Source organism: Penaeus vannamei, chromosome 22, assembly GCF_042767895.1.
Source record: "Penaeus vannamei isolate JL-2024 chromosome 22, ASM4276789v1, whole genome shotgun sequence".
NCBI lineage: Eukaryota > Metazoa > Arthropoda > Malacostraca > Decapoda > Penaeidae > Penaeus > Penaeus vannamei.
The window spans coordinates 38739636-38754635 of record NC_091570.1 but is presented as its reverse complement, the minus strand read 5'-3'; the positions used below and the strand labels follow the sequence as shown (position 1 = coordinate 38754635).

Genomic DNA, 15000 nt, shown 5'->3' with positions numbered 1-15000 from the left:
GTCGGATGCCGTTCTTGACACTAACCCTAACAGCTGATTCCATATGTCGGTTTTGACATAGGTTTTTGACAGTCGGATGCCGTTCTTGACACTAACCCTAACAGCTCATTCCATATGTCGGCTCTGACATAGGTTTTTGACAGTCGGATGCCGTTCTTGACACTAACCCTAACAACTCATTCCATATGTTGGCTTTGACATAGGCTTTTGACAGTCGGATGCCGTTCCTTGACACTAACCCTAACAGCTCATTCCATATGTCGGTTTTGACATAGGTTTTTGACAGTCGGATGCCATTCTTGACACTAACCCTAACAGCTGATTCCATATGTCGGCTTTGACATAGGTTTTTGACAGTCGGATGCCGTTCTTGACACTAACCCTAACAGCTCATTCCATATGTCGGTTTTGACATAGGTTTTTGACAGTCGGATGCCATTCTTGACACTAACCCTAACAGCTGATTCCATATGTCGGCTTTGACATAGGTTTTTGACAGTCGGATGCCATTCTTGACACTAACCCTAACAGCTGATTCCATATGTCGGTTTTGACATAGGTTTTTGACAGTCGGATGCCGTTCTTGACACTAACCCTAACAGCTCATTCCATATGTTGGCTTTGACATAGTTTTTTGACAGTCGGATGCCGTTCCTTGACACTAACCCTAACAGCTCATTCCATATTTTGGTTTTGACATAGGTCTTTGACAGTCGAATGCCGTTCTTGACACTAACCCTAACAGCTCATTCCATATGTTGGCATTGACATAGGTTTTTGACAGTCGGATGCCGTTCCTTGACACTAACCCTAACAGCTCATTCCATATATCGGTTTTGACATAGGTTTTTGACAGTCGGATGCTTTTCTTGACACTAACCCTAACAGCTCATTCCATATGTCGGTTCTGACATAGGTGTTTGACAGTCGCATGCCGTTCTTGACACTAACCCTAACAGCTCATTCCATATGTCGGTTTTGACATAGGTTTTTGACAGTCGGATGCCGTTCTTGACACTAACCCTAACAGCTCATTCCATATGTCGGTTCTGACATAGGTTTTTGACAGTCGGATGCCGTTCCTTGACACCAACCCTCTTCACAAAGGCTGGCTCGCTCCCCAGGTGGCTCTTGCAATGGGCAATCAAGGTAAAAGTTCCTTGCCCTGGGGAACACCGCGCCACTCGGAGCCTCGAAACCTCATTAATTATATTATTGATATAATTATTACCGCTACTGTTGTTACTATTATCATTATCGTTGGTGTATTTTATTTTACTTTATATAATGATAACCTTAGATAAACCTTATTAATTATGATTATTATTGATATATTTATTACCGCTACTGTTGTTACTATTATCATTATCATTGGTGTATTTTATTTTACTTTATATAATGATAACGTTAGATAAATCTCATTGATTATGATTATGATTGATATATTTATTACCGCTACTGTTGTTACCATTATCATTATCGTTGGTGTATTTTATTTTACTTTATATAATGATAACTTTAGATAAACCTTATTAATTATGATTATTATTGATATATTTATTACCGCTACTATTGCTACTATTATCATTATCATTGGTGTATTTTATTTTACTTTATAAAATGATAACGTTAAATAAATCTCATTGATTATGATTATTATTGATATATTTATTACCGCTTCTGTTGTTACCATTATCACTATTGTTGGTGTATTTTATTTTACTTTATATAATGATAACGTTAGATAAATCTCATTGATTATGATTATTATTGATATGATTATTACCGTTACTGTTGTTACCATTATCATTATCGTTGGTGTATTTTATTTTACTTTATATAATGATAACGTTAGATAAATCTCATTGATTATGATTTTTATTGATATATTTATTACCGCTACTGTTGTTACTATTATCATTATCATTGGTGTATTTTATTTTACTTTATATAATGATAACGTTAGATAAATCTCATTGATTATGATTTTTATTGATATATTTATTACCGCTACTGTTGTTACTATTATCATTATCATTGGTGTATCTTATTTTACTTTATATAATGATAACGTTAGATAAATTGCATCTTTGACGTTATGTTCAGTGTATGATTTGCCCCCCCCCCTCAACCTCTGCATATGAAAGGGGCAATAAAAAGCTAATCTAGACCTTCTGTTTAACATATGATTTCCATAATTCTTTTTTTTAACTATATTATGATCGCGAATATTCTGATTACTTCTTAACAGGGGTTCTAAATTGTATATATATATTTTTTTTTACATTTTATAAACAAGTCACTATCATTTTATGGCATAAAAATAATCAACACAAAACTTAATTTGATTTTTCAGATTTTTAACCCATGTGGAAAAGACGTGAAAGAGAATGAATATGATACAACCTAAATACAATAATACAATAATACAACCTAAATAAACCTAATACAATACGAGAGATGTATTTGACCGGCATCGAATATTTCGTCGTTAGATATTCATTCTCATTCATACCATTTCTACATTTGTCAACATGAATTTATGGATTTATTATCAACTTCATTCAGTCCAACACAGGAAATAAAAATTCTTGTCATTTGTCAACATAAATTTATAGATCGTTCTCAACTTAGCTTCATCCAGTCCAACATAAGAACTAAAAAATCTTGTCATTTCTCAACATAAATTTATAGATATTCCTCAACTTAGCTTCATCCAGTCCAACATAGCAAATAAAAAATCTTGTCGTTTGTCAACATGAATTTATAGATCGTTCTCAACTTTAAATTATAGATTAAATTCAATTAAATTAAATTATTAAATTAAATTCAACTTTAAATTTATAGACCGTCCTCAACTTAGCTTCATCCAGTCCAACATAGAAAATAAAAAATCTTGTCGTCAACATAAATTTATTGATCGTTCTCAAAGCTTTATTCAGTCCAACATAGAAAAAAAAAAATCTTGTCGTCAACATAAATTTATAGATATTCCTCAACTTAGCTCCACCCAGTCCAACATAGAAATTAAAAATTCTTGTCAACATAAATTTTTAGATATTCCTCAACTTATCTTCATCCAATCCAACATAGAAAATAAAAATTCTTGTCTTTCAGGTGACCAAAACGATCGTGAATTTCTCGACGTTCCCTATAACGAGGAAGCGGCACCTCAGCCCTTGTGAAGACGGCTACCTGTACATACCTGTGGCCTTCTTGGCGATGCTCTACCTCGTCTACCTGGTCGAGTGCTTCCACTGCCCTACTAGAACACAGGTAGAGCGCCCTTAGCCTTCCCCTTATATCCCTTGGGTGTTCAGTCACGGGTCAAAGCTCTTGTGTAATGAATGAAGCTTCGAAAGCTCTTGTTCAGTGAATGAAGCTTCGAAACTTAAACGAAAAAGGGTCACATGATTATTATCTTTTATTTATCCTTTTTATTCTATTTTTATATTATTTATGCGTCTATATCTACACACATTTTTTTTTCAGTCACGGGTCAAAGCTCTTGTGTAGTGAATGAAGCTTCGAAAGCTCTTTGGCAGTGAATGAAGCTTCGAAACTTAAACGAAAAAGGGATACATGATTATTATATTTTATTATCGTTATCCTTTTTATTTCAGTTTATTTTTATATCATTTATACGTCTATATCTACATACACCACATGATTATTATCTTTTATTATTATTATCCTTTATATTTTATTTTTATATTATTTATGCGTCTATATTTACACACATTTTTACCAGTCACGGGTCAAAGCTCTTGTGCAGTGAATGAAGCTTCGAAACTTAGACGAAAAAAGGGATACATGATTATTATCCTTTTTATTTTATTTTTGTATCATTTATATGTCTATGTCTACACACACAATGTTTTTTCTTTTTATTCTATATTATTTTTATTCATTAATACGTCTATATCTACTTACATTTTTTTTCAGTTATGGGTCAAAGCTCTTGTGCAGTGAATGAAGCTTCGAAACTTAGACGAAAAAGGGATACATGATTATTATATTTTATTATTATTATCCTTTTTATTTTATTTTTATTCATATATATGTCTATATCTACACACATTTTTTTTCAGTCACGGGCTAATTATTATCATTATCCTTTTTATTTTTATTTTTTATTATTATTATTATTCATTTATATGTCTTTATCTACAAACACATTTTTTTCAGTCACGGGCTTAAGGTCTTGTGCAGTGAATGAATCTTCGAAACTTAGACGAAAAAGAGTCACATGATTATTATCTTTTATTATTATTATCCTTTTTATTTTATTTTTGTATCATTTATATGTCTATGTCTACACACACAATGTTTTTTCTTTCTTTCTTTTTATTCTATATTATTTTAATTCATTAATACGTCTATATCTACTCACATTTTTTTCAGTCACGGGCTTAAGGTCTTGTGTTGTGAATGAAGCTTCGAAACTTAGACGAAAAAGGCTCACGTGATTATCTTTTATTCTCATTATCATTTTTATTCTGTTTTATTTTTATTCATTTGAATGAAGCTTCGAAATTAGACGAAAAAGAGTCATATGATTATTATCTTTTATTCTCATTATCATTTTTATTCTATTTTATTTTTGTTCATTTGAATGAAGCTTCGAAATTAGACGAAAAAGAGTCACATGATTATTATCTTTTATTCTCATTATCATTTTTATTCTATTTATTTTTTCTGCGGTGAACGAAGCTTCGAAACTTAGACGAAAAAGGGATACATGATTATTATCTTTTATTATTATTATCCTTTTTATTTTATTTTTATTCATATATATGTCTATATCTGCACACATTTTTTTCAGTTACGGGCTAAAGCTCTTGTGTAGTGAATGAAGCTTCGAAACTTAGACGAAAAAGGCTCACGTGATTATCTTTTATTATCATTATCATTTTTATTCTGTTTTTATTTTTATCCATTTGAATGAAGCTTCGAAACTTAAACGAAAAAGGGATACATGATTATTATCTTTTATTATTATTATCATTTTTATTTTATTTTATTTTTATATCATTTATACGTCTATATCTAGACACATTTTTTTCAGTCACGGGCTTAAGGTCTTGTGAAGCTTCGAAACTTAGACGAAAAAGGGATACATGATTCTTATCTTTTATTATTATTATCCTTTTTATTCTATTTTATTTTTATTCATTTGAATGAAGCTTCGAAACTTTGACGAAAAAGGCTCACATGATTATCTTTTATTATCATTATCATTTTTATTTTATTTTTATATCATTTATACGACTATATCTACACACATTTTTTTCAGTCACGGGCTAATTATTATCATCCTTTTTATTTATTTTTTATTTTTTATATTCATTTATATGTCTATATCTACACACATTTTTTTTCAGTCACGGGCTTAAGGTCTTGTGCAGTGAACGAAGCTTCGAAACTTAGACGAAAAAGGGATACATGATTCTTATCTTTTATTATCATTATCATTTTTATTCTATTTTATTTTTGTTCATTTGAATGAAGCTTCGAAACGTAAACGAAAAAGGGATACATGATTATTATCTTTTATTATTATTATCCTTTTTATTTTATTTTTGTATCATTTATATGTCTATGTCTATACACACAATGTTTTTTCTTTCTTTCTTTCTTTTTATTCTATATTATTTTTATTCATTAATACGTCTATATCTACTCACATTTTTTTTCAGTTATGGGTCAAAGCTCTTGTGTTGTGAATGAAGCTTCGAAACTTAGACTAAAAAAGGGTCATATGATTATTATCTTTTATTATCATTATCATTTTTATTCTATTTTATTTTTATTCATTTGAACGAAGCTTCGAAACTTAGACGAAAATGGGTCACATGATTATTATCTTTTATTATCATTATCCTTTTTATTTTATTTTTATATCATTTATATGCCTATGTCTACACGCACAATGTTTTTTCTTTCTTTCTTTCTTTTTATTCTATTTTATTTTTATTCATTTATATGTCTATATCTACACACACATTTTTTTCAGTCACGGGCCAAAGCTCTTAAACGAAAAAGGGATACATGATTATTATCTTTTATTCTCATTATCATTTTTATTCTGTTTTATTTTTATTCATTTGAATGAAGCTTCGAAACTTAAACGAAAATGGGTCACATGATTATTATCTTTTATTATCATTATCATTATCCTTTTTATTTTATTTTTGTATCATTTATATGTCTATGTCTACACACACAATGTTTTTTCTTTCTTTCTTTTTATTCTATATTATTTTTATTCATTAATACGTCTATATCTACATACACACATTTTTTTTTTTTTCTTTCTTTCTGTCTCTTCTATTTTATTTTCATTCATTTATATGTCTACATCTACACACACGCAATGTTTTTTTTCTCTTTCATTTCTTTCTTTCTTTTTATTCTAGTGTATTTTTATTCATTTATATGTCTATATCTATACGCGCACACATTTTTTTTTTCTTTTTTTTTTTTCTTTCTTTTTATTCTAGTTTATTTTTACTCATTAATACGTCTATATCTACACACACACATATTTTTTCTTTCTTTCTTTCTTTTTCTATTTCATCTTTATTCCTTTATATATCTATATCTACACACGCACACACACATATTATCTTCTTTTCTTTCTTTCTTTCTTTCAATTTTGAGAAGGAATTCGAAGTCCGTTTGCCAGGAGCTTTGACCGTGACCGTGTACTTGGAATCGATGGTGTAGGCCGCCGCCGCCCACGTGCTAACCTAAACCCCATTCCCGCCCACAGATAACCCACACCACGCCCACCGCCCCACGTGCTAACCTAAACCCCAATTCCCGCCCACAGATAACCCACACCACGCCCGCCGCCCACAGATAACCCACACCACGCCCACCGCCCCACGCGCTAACCTAAAACCCCCATTCCCGCCCACAGATAACCCACACCACGCCCGCCGCCCACGTCCTAGCCATGATTGAGGCTATGAGGACCGCCCAGCCCGTGATCTGGTGGAAGGCTATGTGCTACCACTATGTACGCAGATCCAGACACGTGACTCGCTATCGGAATGGAGACGCCTACACGAGCACCCAGGTGAGGCCTCGTGGTGCCAGTTCGTGTTTTTTTTTCGTTTTTTTGTGAGGCCTCGTGGTGCCAGTTCGTGTTTTTTTTTCTTGTTTTTGTGAGGCCTCGTGGTGCCAGTTGCCAGTTCGTGTTTTTAGTTCGGCTTTTCTTCTGTGAGTGATGGTAGATTATTAGGATTGGTCGGTGCCATGCTGAAAGATAAGTAAGCATATATATATATATATATATATATATATATATATATATATATATATATATATATATATATATATATATATATATATATAATAAAATTGCTGAATGTACAAACAGTTGACATACAACTAATGCCCTTTCCCCTCTTCCCCCTCTCTCCCCTCTTATCTCTCTTCCCCCTCTCTTCTCCCCTCATTCCCCTTTCTCCCCTCTCTCTCCCCTCTCTTTCCTCCCTCTTTCCCATCATTTCCCTCCTCCCTCTCTCTTCCCTCATTCCCTCTCTCCCCCCTCTTCCCCCTCTCTCCCCTCTCTCCCCTCTCTTCCCTTCTTCTCCCTCATTCCCCCATCATTCCCCCTCTCTCTCCCCTACTCCCCTCATTCCCCACTCTCTCCCCTCTCTTCCCTCCTCCTCCCTCCTCCCCTCTCTCCCCTCTCCTCTCCCCTCTCTCTTCCCCTCAGGTGTACTACGAGCGCGTCAACTCCCACGCCGCCGGCACCTGCTTTCACTTCTCCAACTGTGGCGTGAAGGACATCTCGAAGAAGTTGGTGCATCTCTCGAGGTTCTCCTGCACCAAGATAAGGTCCGGTCGAGTTGTCGTTGTTGATGAGCTTGAAGGGGGGGGGAGGTTTGGTGGTGGTTAAGGGGGGGAGGGGGGAGGGTGCGTGGTGTTTAAGGGGGGGAGGGGGGGGGTTGGTGGTGTTTAAAGGGGGAGGGGGGGAGGTTTGGTGGTGTTTAAGGGGGGAGGTCTCGAGGTTCTCCTGCACCAAGATAAGGTCCGGTCGAGTCGTCGTTGTTGAGCTTGAAGGGGGGGGGGGAGGTTTGGTGGTGTTTAAGGGGGAGGTTTGGTGGTGTTTAAGGGGGAGGTTTGGTGGTGTTTAAGGGGGAGGTTGCGTGGTGTTTAAGGGGGAGGTTTGGTGGTGTTTAAAGGGGGAGGTTTGGTGGTGTTTAAAGGGGGAGGTTTGGTGGTGTTTAAAGGGGGAGGTTTGGTGGTGTTTAAGGAGGAGGTTTGGTGGTGTTTAAGGGGGAGGTTTGGTGGTGTTTAAGGGGGTGGTTTTGGGGTGTTTAAGGGGGAGGTTTGGTGGTGTTTAAGGGGGAGGTTGCGTGGTGTTTAAGGGGGAGGTTTGGTGGTGTTTAAAGGGGGAGGTTTGGTGGTGTTTAAAGGGGGAGGTTTGGTGGTGTTTAAAGGGGGAGGTTTGGTGGTGTTTAAGGAGGAGGTTTGGTGGTGTTTAAGGGGGAGGTTTGGTGGTGTTTAAGGGGGTGGTTTTGGGGTGTTTAAGGGGGAGGTTTAGTGGTGTTTAAGGGGGAGGTTTGGTGGTGTTTAAGGGGGTGGTTTTGGGGTGTTTAAGGGGGAGGTTTGGTGGTGTTTAAGGGGGAGGTTTGGTGGTGTTTAAGGGGGAGGTTTGGTGGTGTTTAAGAGGGAGGTTTGGTGGTGTTTAAGGGGGAGGTTTGGTGGTGTTTAAGGGGGAGGTTTCGTGATGTTTAAGGGGGAGGTTGTGTGGTGTTTAAGGGAGAGGTTTGGTGGTGTTTAAGGGGGAGGTTTCGTGATGTTTAAGGGGGAGGTTTGGTGGTGTTTAAGGGGGAGGTTTGGTGGTGTTTAAGGGGGAGGTTTGGTGGTGTTTAAGGGGGAGGTTTGGTTGTGTTTAAGGGGGAGGTTTGGTGGTGTTTAAGAGGAAGGTTTGGTGGTGTTTAAAGGGGGAGGTTTGGTGGTGTTTAAGGGGGAGGTTTGGTGGTGTTTAAGGGGGAGGTTTGGTGGTGTTTAAGGGGGAGGTTTGGTGGTGTTTAAGGGGGAGGTTTGATGGTGTTTAAGGGGGAGGTTTGGTGGTGTTTAAGGGGGAGGTTTGGTGGTGTTTAAGGGCGAGGTTTGGTGGTGTTTAAGGAGGAGGTTTGGTGGTGTTTAAGGGGGAGGTTTGGTGGTGTTTAAGGGGGAGGTTTGGTGGTGTTTAAGGGGGAGGTTTGGTGGTGTTTAAGGGGGAGGTTTGGTGGTGTTTAAGGGGGAGGTTTGGTGGTGTTTAAGGAGGAGGTTTGGTGGTGTTTAAGGAGGAGGTTTGGTGGTGTTTAAGGGGGAGGTTTGGTGGTGTTTAAGGGGGAGGTTTGGTGGTGTTTAGGGGAGGAGGTTTGGTGGTGTTTAAGGAGGAGGTTTGGTGGTGTTTAAGGGGGAGGTTTGGTGGTGTTTAAGGAGGAGGTGTGGTGGTGTTTAAGGGGGAGGTTGCGTGGTGTTTAATGGGGAGGTTTGGTGGTGTTTAAGGGGGAGGTTTGGTGGTGTTTAAGGGGGAGGTTTGGTGGTGTTTAAGGGGGAGGTTTGGTGGTGTTTAAGGGGGAGGTTTGGTGGTGTTTAAGGGGGAGGTTTGGTGGTGTTTAAGGGGGAGGTTTGGTGGTGTTTAAGGGGGAGGTTTGGTGGTGTTTAAGGGGGAGGTTTGGTGGTGTTTAAGGGGGAGGTTTGGTGGTGTTTAAGGGGGAGGTTTGGTGGTGTTTAAGGGGGAGGTTTGGTGGTGTTTAAGGGGGAGGTTTGGTGGTGTTTAAGGGGGAGGTTTGGTGGTGTTTAAGGGGGAGGTTTGGTGGTGTTTAAGGGGGAGGTTTGGTGGTGTTTAAGGGGGAGGTTTGGTGGTGTTTAAGGGGGAGGTTTGGTGGTGTTTAAGGGGGAGGTTTGGTGGTGTTTAAGGGGGAGGTTTGGTGGTGTTTAAGGGGGAGGTTTGGTGGTGTTTAAGGGGGAGGTTTGGTGGTGTTTAAGGGGGAGGTTTGGTGGTGTTTAAGGGGGAGGTTTGGTGGTGTTTAAGGGGGAGGTTTGGTGGTGTTTAAGGGGGAGGTTTGGTGGTGTTTAAGGGGGAGGTTTGGTGGTGTTTAAGGGGGAGGTTTGGTGGTGTTTAAGGGGGAGGTTTGGTGGTGTTTAAGGGGGAGGTTTGGTGGTGTTTAAGGGGGAGGTTTGGTGGTGTTTAAGGGGGAGGTTTGGTGGTGTTTAAGGGGGAGGTTTGGTGGTGTTTAAGGGGGAGGTTTGGTGGTGTTTAAGGGGGAGGTTTGGTGGTGTTTAAGGGGGAGGTTTGGTGGTGTTTAAGGGGGAGGTTTGGTGGTGTTTAAGGGGGAGGTTTGGTGGTGTTTAAGGGGAGGTTTGGTGGTGTTTAAGGGGGAGGTTTGGTGGTGTTTAAGGGGGAGGTTTGGTGGTGTTTAAGGGGGAGGTTTGGTGGTGTTTAAGGGGGAGGTTTGGTGGTGTTTAAGGGGGAGGTTTGGTGGTGTTTAAGGGGGAGGTTTGGTGGTGTTTAAGGGGGAGGTTTGGTGGTGTTTAAGGGGGAGGTTTGGTGGTGTTTAAGGGGGAGGTTTGGTGGTGTTTAAGGGGGAGGTTTGGTGGTGTTTAAGGGGGAGGTTTGGTGGTGTTTAAGGGGGAGGTTTGGTGGTGTTTAAGGGGGAGGTTTGGTGGTGTTTAAGGGGGAGGTTTGGTGGTGTTTAAGGGGGAGGTTTGGTGGTGTTTAAGGGGGAGGTTTGGTGGTGTTTAAGGGGGAGGTTTGGTGGTGTTTAAGGGGGAGGTTTGGTGGTGTTTAAGGGGGAGGTTTGGTGGTGTTTAAGGGGGAGGTTTGGTGGTGTTTAAGGGGGAGGTTTGGTGGTGTTTAAGGGGGAGGTTTGGTGGTGTTTAAGGGGGAGGTTTGGTGGTGTTTAAGGGGGAGGTTTGGTGGTGTTTAAGGGGGAGGTTTGGTGGTGTTTAAGGGGGAGGTTTGGTGGTGTTTAAGGGGGAGGTTTGGTGGTGTTTAAGGGGGAGGTTTGGTGGTGTTTAAGGGGGAGGTTTGGTGGTGTTTAAGGGGGAGGTTTGGTGGTGTTTAAGGGGGAGGTTTGGTGGTGTTTAAGGGGGAGGTTTGGTGGTGTTTAAGGGGGAGGTTTGGTGGTGTTTAAGGGGGAGGTTTGGTGGTGTTTAAGGGGGAGGTTTGGTGGTGTTTAAGGGGGAGGTTTGGTGGTGTTTAAGGGGGAGGTTTGGTGGTGTTTAAGGGGGAGGTTTGGTGGTGTTTAAGGGGGAGGTTTGGTGGTGTTTAAGGGGGAGGTTTGGTGGTGTTTAAGGGGGAGGTTTGGTGGTGTTTAAGGGGGAGGTTTGGTGGTGTTTAAGGGGGAGGTTTGGTGGTGTTTAAGGGGGAGGTTTGGTGGTGTTTAAGGGGGAGGTTTGGTGGTGTTTAAGGGGGAGGTTTGGTGGTGTTTAAGGGGGAGGTTTGGTGGTGTTTAAGGGGGAGGTTTGGTGGTGTTTAAGGGGGAGGTTTGGTGGTGTTTAAGGGGGAGGTTTGGTGGTGTTTAAGGGGGAGGTTTGGTGGTGTTTAAGGGGGAGGTTTGGTGGTGTTTAAGGGAGGAGGTTTGGTGGTGTTTAAGGGGGAGGTTTGGTGGTGTTTAAGGGGGAGGTTTGGTGGTGTTTAAGGGGGAGGTTTGGTGGTGTTTAAGGGGGAGGTTTGGTGGTGTTTAAGGGGGAGGTTTGGTGGTGTTTAAGGGGGAGGTTTGGTGGTGTTTAAGGGGGAGGTTTGGTGGTGTTTAAGGGGGAGGTTTGGTGGTGTTTAAGGGGGAGGTTTGGTGGTGTTTAAGGGGGAGGTTTGGTGGTGTTTAAGGGGGAGGTTTGGTGGTGTTTAAGGGGGAGGTTTGGTGGTGTTTAAGGGGGAGGTTTGGTGGTGTTTAAGGGGGAGGTTTGGTGGTGTTTAAGGGGGAGGTTTGGTGGTGTTTAAGGGGGAGGTTTGGTGGTGTTTAAGGGGGAGGTTTGGTGGTGTTTAAGGGGGAGGTTTGGTGGTGTTTAAGGGGGAGGTTTGGTGGTGTTTAAGGGGGAGGTTTGGTGGTGTTTAAGGGGGAGGTTTGGTGGTGTTTAAGGGGGAGGTTTGGTGGTGTTTAAGGGGGAGGTTTGGTGGTGTTTAAGGGGGAGGTTTGGTGGTGTTTAAGGGGGAGGTTTGGTGGTGTTTAAGGGGGAGGTTTGGTGGTGTTTAAGGGGGAGGTTTGGTGGTGTTTAAGGGGGAGGTTTGGTGGTGTTTAAGGGGGAGGTTTGGTGGTGTTTAAGGGGGAGGTTTGGTGGTGTTTAAGGGGGAGGTTTGGTGGTGTTTAAGGGGGAGGTTTGGTGGTGTTTAAGGGGGAGGTTTGGTGGTGTTTAAGGGGGAGGTTTGGTGGTGTTTAAGGGGGAGGTTTGGTGGTGTTTAAGGGGGAGGTTTGGTGGTGTTTAAGGGGGAGGTTTGGTGGTGTTTAAGGGGGAGGTTTGGTGGTGTTTAAGGGGGAGGTTTGGTGGTGTTTAAGGGGGAGGTTTGGTGGTGTTTAAGGGGGAGGTTTGGTGGTGTTTAAGGGGGAGGTTTGGTGGTGTTTAAGGGGGAGGTTTGGTGGTGTTTAAGGGGGAGGTTTGGTGGTGTTTAAGGGGGAGGTTTGGTGGTGTTTAAGGGGGAGGTTTGGTGGTGTTTAAGGGGGAGGTTTGGTGGTGTTTAAGGGGGAGGTTTGGTGGTGTTTAAGGGGGAGGTTTGGTGGTGTTTAAGGGGGAGGTTTGGTGGTGTTTAAGGGGGAGGTTTGGTGGTGTTTAAGGGGGAGGTTTGGTGGTGTTTAAGGGGGAGGTTTGGTGGTGTTTAAGGGGGAGGTTTGGTGGTGTTTAAGGGGGAGGTTTGGTGGTGTTTAAGGGGGAGGTTTGGTGGTGTTTAAGGGGGAGGTTTGGTGGTGTTTAAGGGGGAGGTTTGGTGGTGTTTAAGGGGAGGTTTGGTGGTGTTTAAGGGGGAGGTTTGGTGGTGTTTAAGGGGGAGGTTTGGTGGTGTTTAAGGGGGAGGTTTGGTGGTGTTTAAGGGGGAGGTTTGGTGGTGTTTAAGGGGGAGGTTTGGTGGTGTTTAAGGGGGAGGTTTGGTGGTGTTTAAGGGGGAGGTTTGGTGGTGTTTAAGGGGGAGGTTTGGTGGTGTTTAAGGGGGAGGTTTGGTGGTGTTTAAGGGGGAGGTTTGGTGGTGTTTAAGGGGGAGGTTTGGTGGTGTTTAAGGGGGAGGTTTGGTGGTGTTTAAGGGGGAGGTTTGGTGGTGTTTAAGGGGGAGGTTTGGTGGTGTTTAAGGGGGAGGTTTGGTGGTGTTTAAGGGGGAGGTTTGGTGGTGTTTAAGGGGGAGGTTTGGTGGTGTTTAAGGGGGAGGTTTGGTGGTGTTTAAGGGGGAGGTTTGGTGGTGTTTAAGGGGGAGGTTTGGTGGTGTTTAAGGGGGAGGTTTGGTGGTGTTTAAGGGGGAGGTTTGGTGGTGTTTAAGGGGGAGGTTTGGTGGTGTTTAAGGGGGAGGTTTGGTGGTGTTTAAGGGGGAGGTTTGGTGGTGTTTAAGGGGGAGGTTTGGTGGTGTTTAAGGGGGAGGTTTGGTGGTGTTTAAGGGGGAGGTTTGGTGGTGTTTAAGGGGGAGGTTTGGTGGTGTTTAAGGGGGAGGTTTGGTGGTGTTTAAGGGGGAGGTTTGGTGGTGTTTAAGGGGGAGGTTTGGTGGTGTTTAAGGGGGAGGTTTGGTGGTGTTTAAGGGGGAGGTTTGGTGGTGTTTAAGGGGGAGGTTTGGTGGTGTTTAAGGGGGAGGTTTGGTGGTGTTTAAGGGGAGGTTTGGTGGTGTTTAAGGGGGAGGTTTGGTGGTGTTTAAGGGGGAGGTTTGGTGGTGTTTAAGGGGGAGGTTTGGTGGTGTTTAAGGGGGAGGTTTGGTGGTGTTTAAGGGGGAGGTTTGGTGGTGTTTAAGGGGGAGGTTTGGTGGTGTTTAAGGGGGAGGTTTGGTGGTGTTTAAGGGGGAGGTTTGGTGGTGTTTAAGGGGGAGGTTTGGTGGTGTTTAAGGGGGAGGTTTGGTGGTGTTTAAGGGGGAGGTTTGGTGGTGTTTAAGGGGGAGGTTTGGTGGTGTTTAAGGGGGAGGTTTGGTGGTGTTTAAGGGGGAGGTTTGGTGGTGTTTAAGGGGGAGGTTTGGTGGTGTTTAAGGGGGAGGTTTGGTGGTGTTTAAGGGGGAGGTTTGGTGGTGTTTAAGGGGGAGGTTTGGTGGTGTTTAAGGGGGAGGTTTGGTGGTGTTTAAGGGGGAGGTTTGGTGGTGTTTAAGGGGGAGGTTTGGTGGTGTTTAAGGGGGAGGTTTGGTGGTGTTTAAGGGGGAGGTTTGGTGGTGTTTAAGGGGGAGGTTTGGTGGTGTTTAAGGGGGAGGTTTGGTGGTGTTTAAGGGGGAGGTTTGGTGGTGTTTAAGGGGGAGGTTTGGTGGTGTTTAAGGGGGAGGTTTGGTGGTGTTTAAGGGGGAGGTTTGGTGGTGTTTAAGGGGGAGGTTTGGTGGTGTTTAAGGGGGAGGTTTGGTGGTGTTTAAGGGGGAGGTTTGGTGGTGTTTAAGGGGGAGGTTTGGTGGTGTTTAAGGGGGAGGTTTGGTGGTGTTTAAGGGGGAGGTTTGGTGGTGTTTAAGGGGGAGGTTTGGTGGTGTTTAAGGGGGAGGTTTGGTGGTGTTTAAGGGGGAGGTTTGGTGGTGTTTAAGGGGGAGGTTTGGTGGTGTTTAAGGGGGAGGTTTGGTGGTGTTTAAGGGGGAGGTTTGGTGGTGTTTAAGGGGGAGGTTTGGTGGTGTTTAAGGGGGAGGTTTGGTGGTGTTTAAGGGGGAGGTTTGGTGGTGTTTAAGGGGGAGGTTTGGTGGTGTTTAAGGGGGAGGTTTGGTGGTGTTTAAGGGGGAGGTTTGGTGGTGTTTAAGGGGGAGGTTTGGTGGTGTTTAAGGGGGAGGTTTGGTGGTGTTTAAGGGGGAGGTTTGGTGGTGTTTAAGGGGGAGGTTTGGTGGTGTTTAAGGGGGAGGTTTGG

At 42.2% G+C, this 15000-nt stretch overlaps 1 protein-coding gene across 1 annotated transcript in view; it reads left to right on the top strand.

The window, feature by feature from the left end:
- Positions 1 to 15000, top strand: part of LOC113817776 (transmembrane protein 151B) — a 40131-nt gene that overhangs the window by 17637 nt on the left and 7494 nt on the right. The window contains exons 3-5 of the mRNA XM_070137126.1: positions 3118 to 3276; positions 6926 to 7084; positions 7730 to 7851. Coding sequence (XP_069993227.1) covers positions 3118 to 3276; positions 6926 to 7084; positions 7730 to 7851 — 440 coding nt within the window. The remainder of the gene's footprint in view (positions 1 to 3117; positions 3277 to 6925; positions 7085 to 7729; positions 7852 to 15000) is intronic.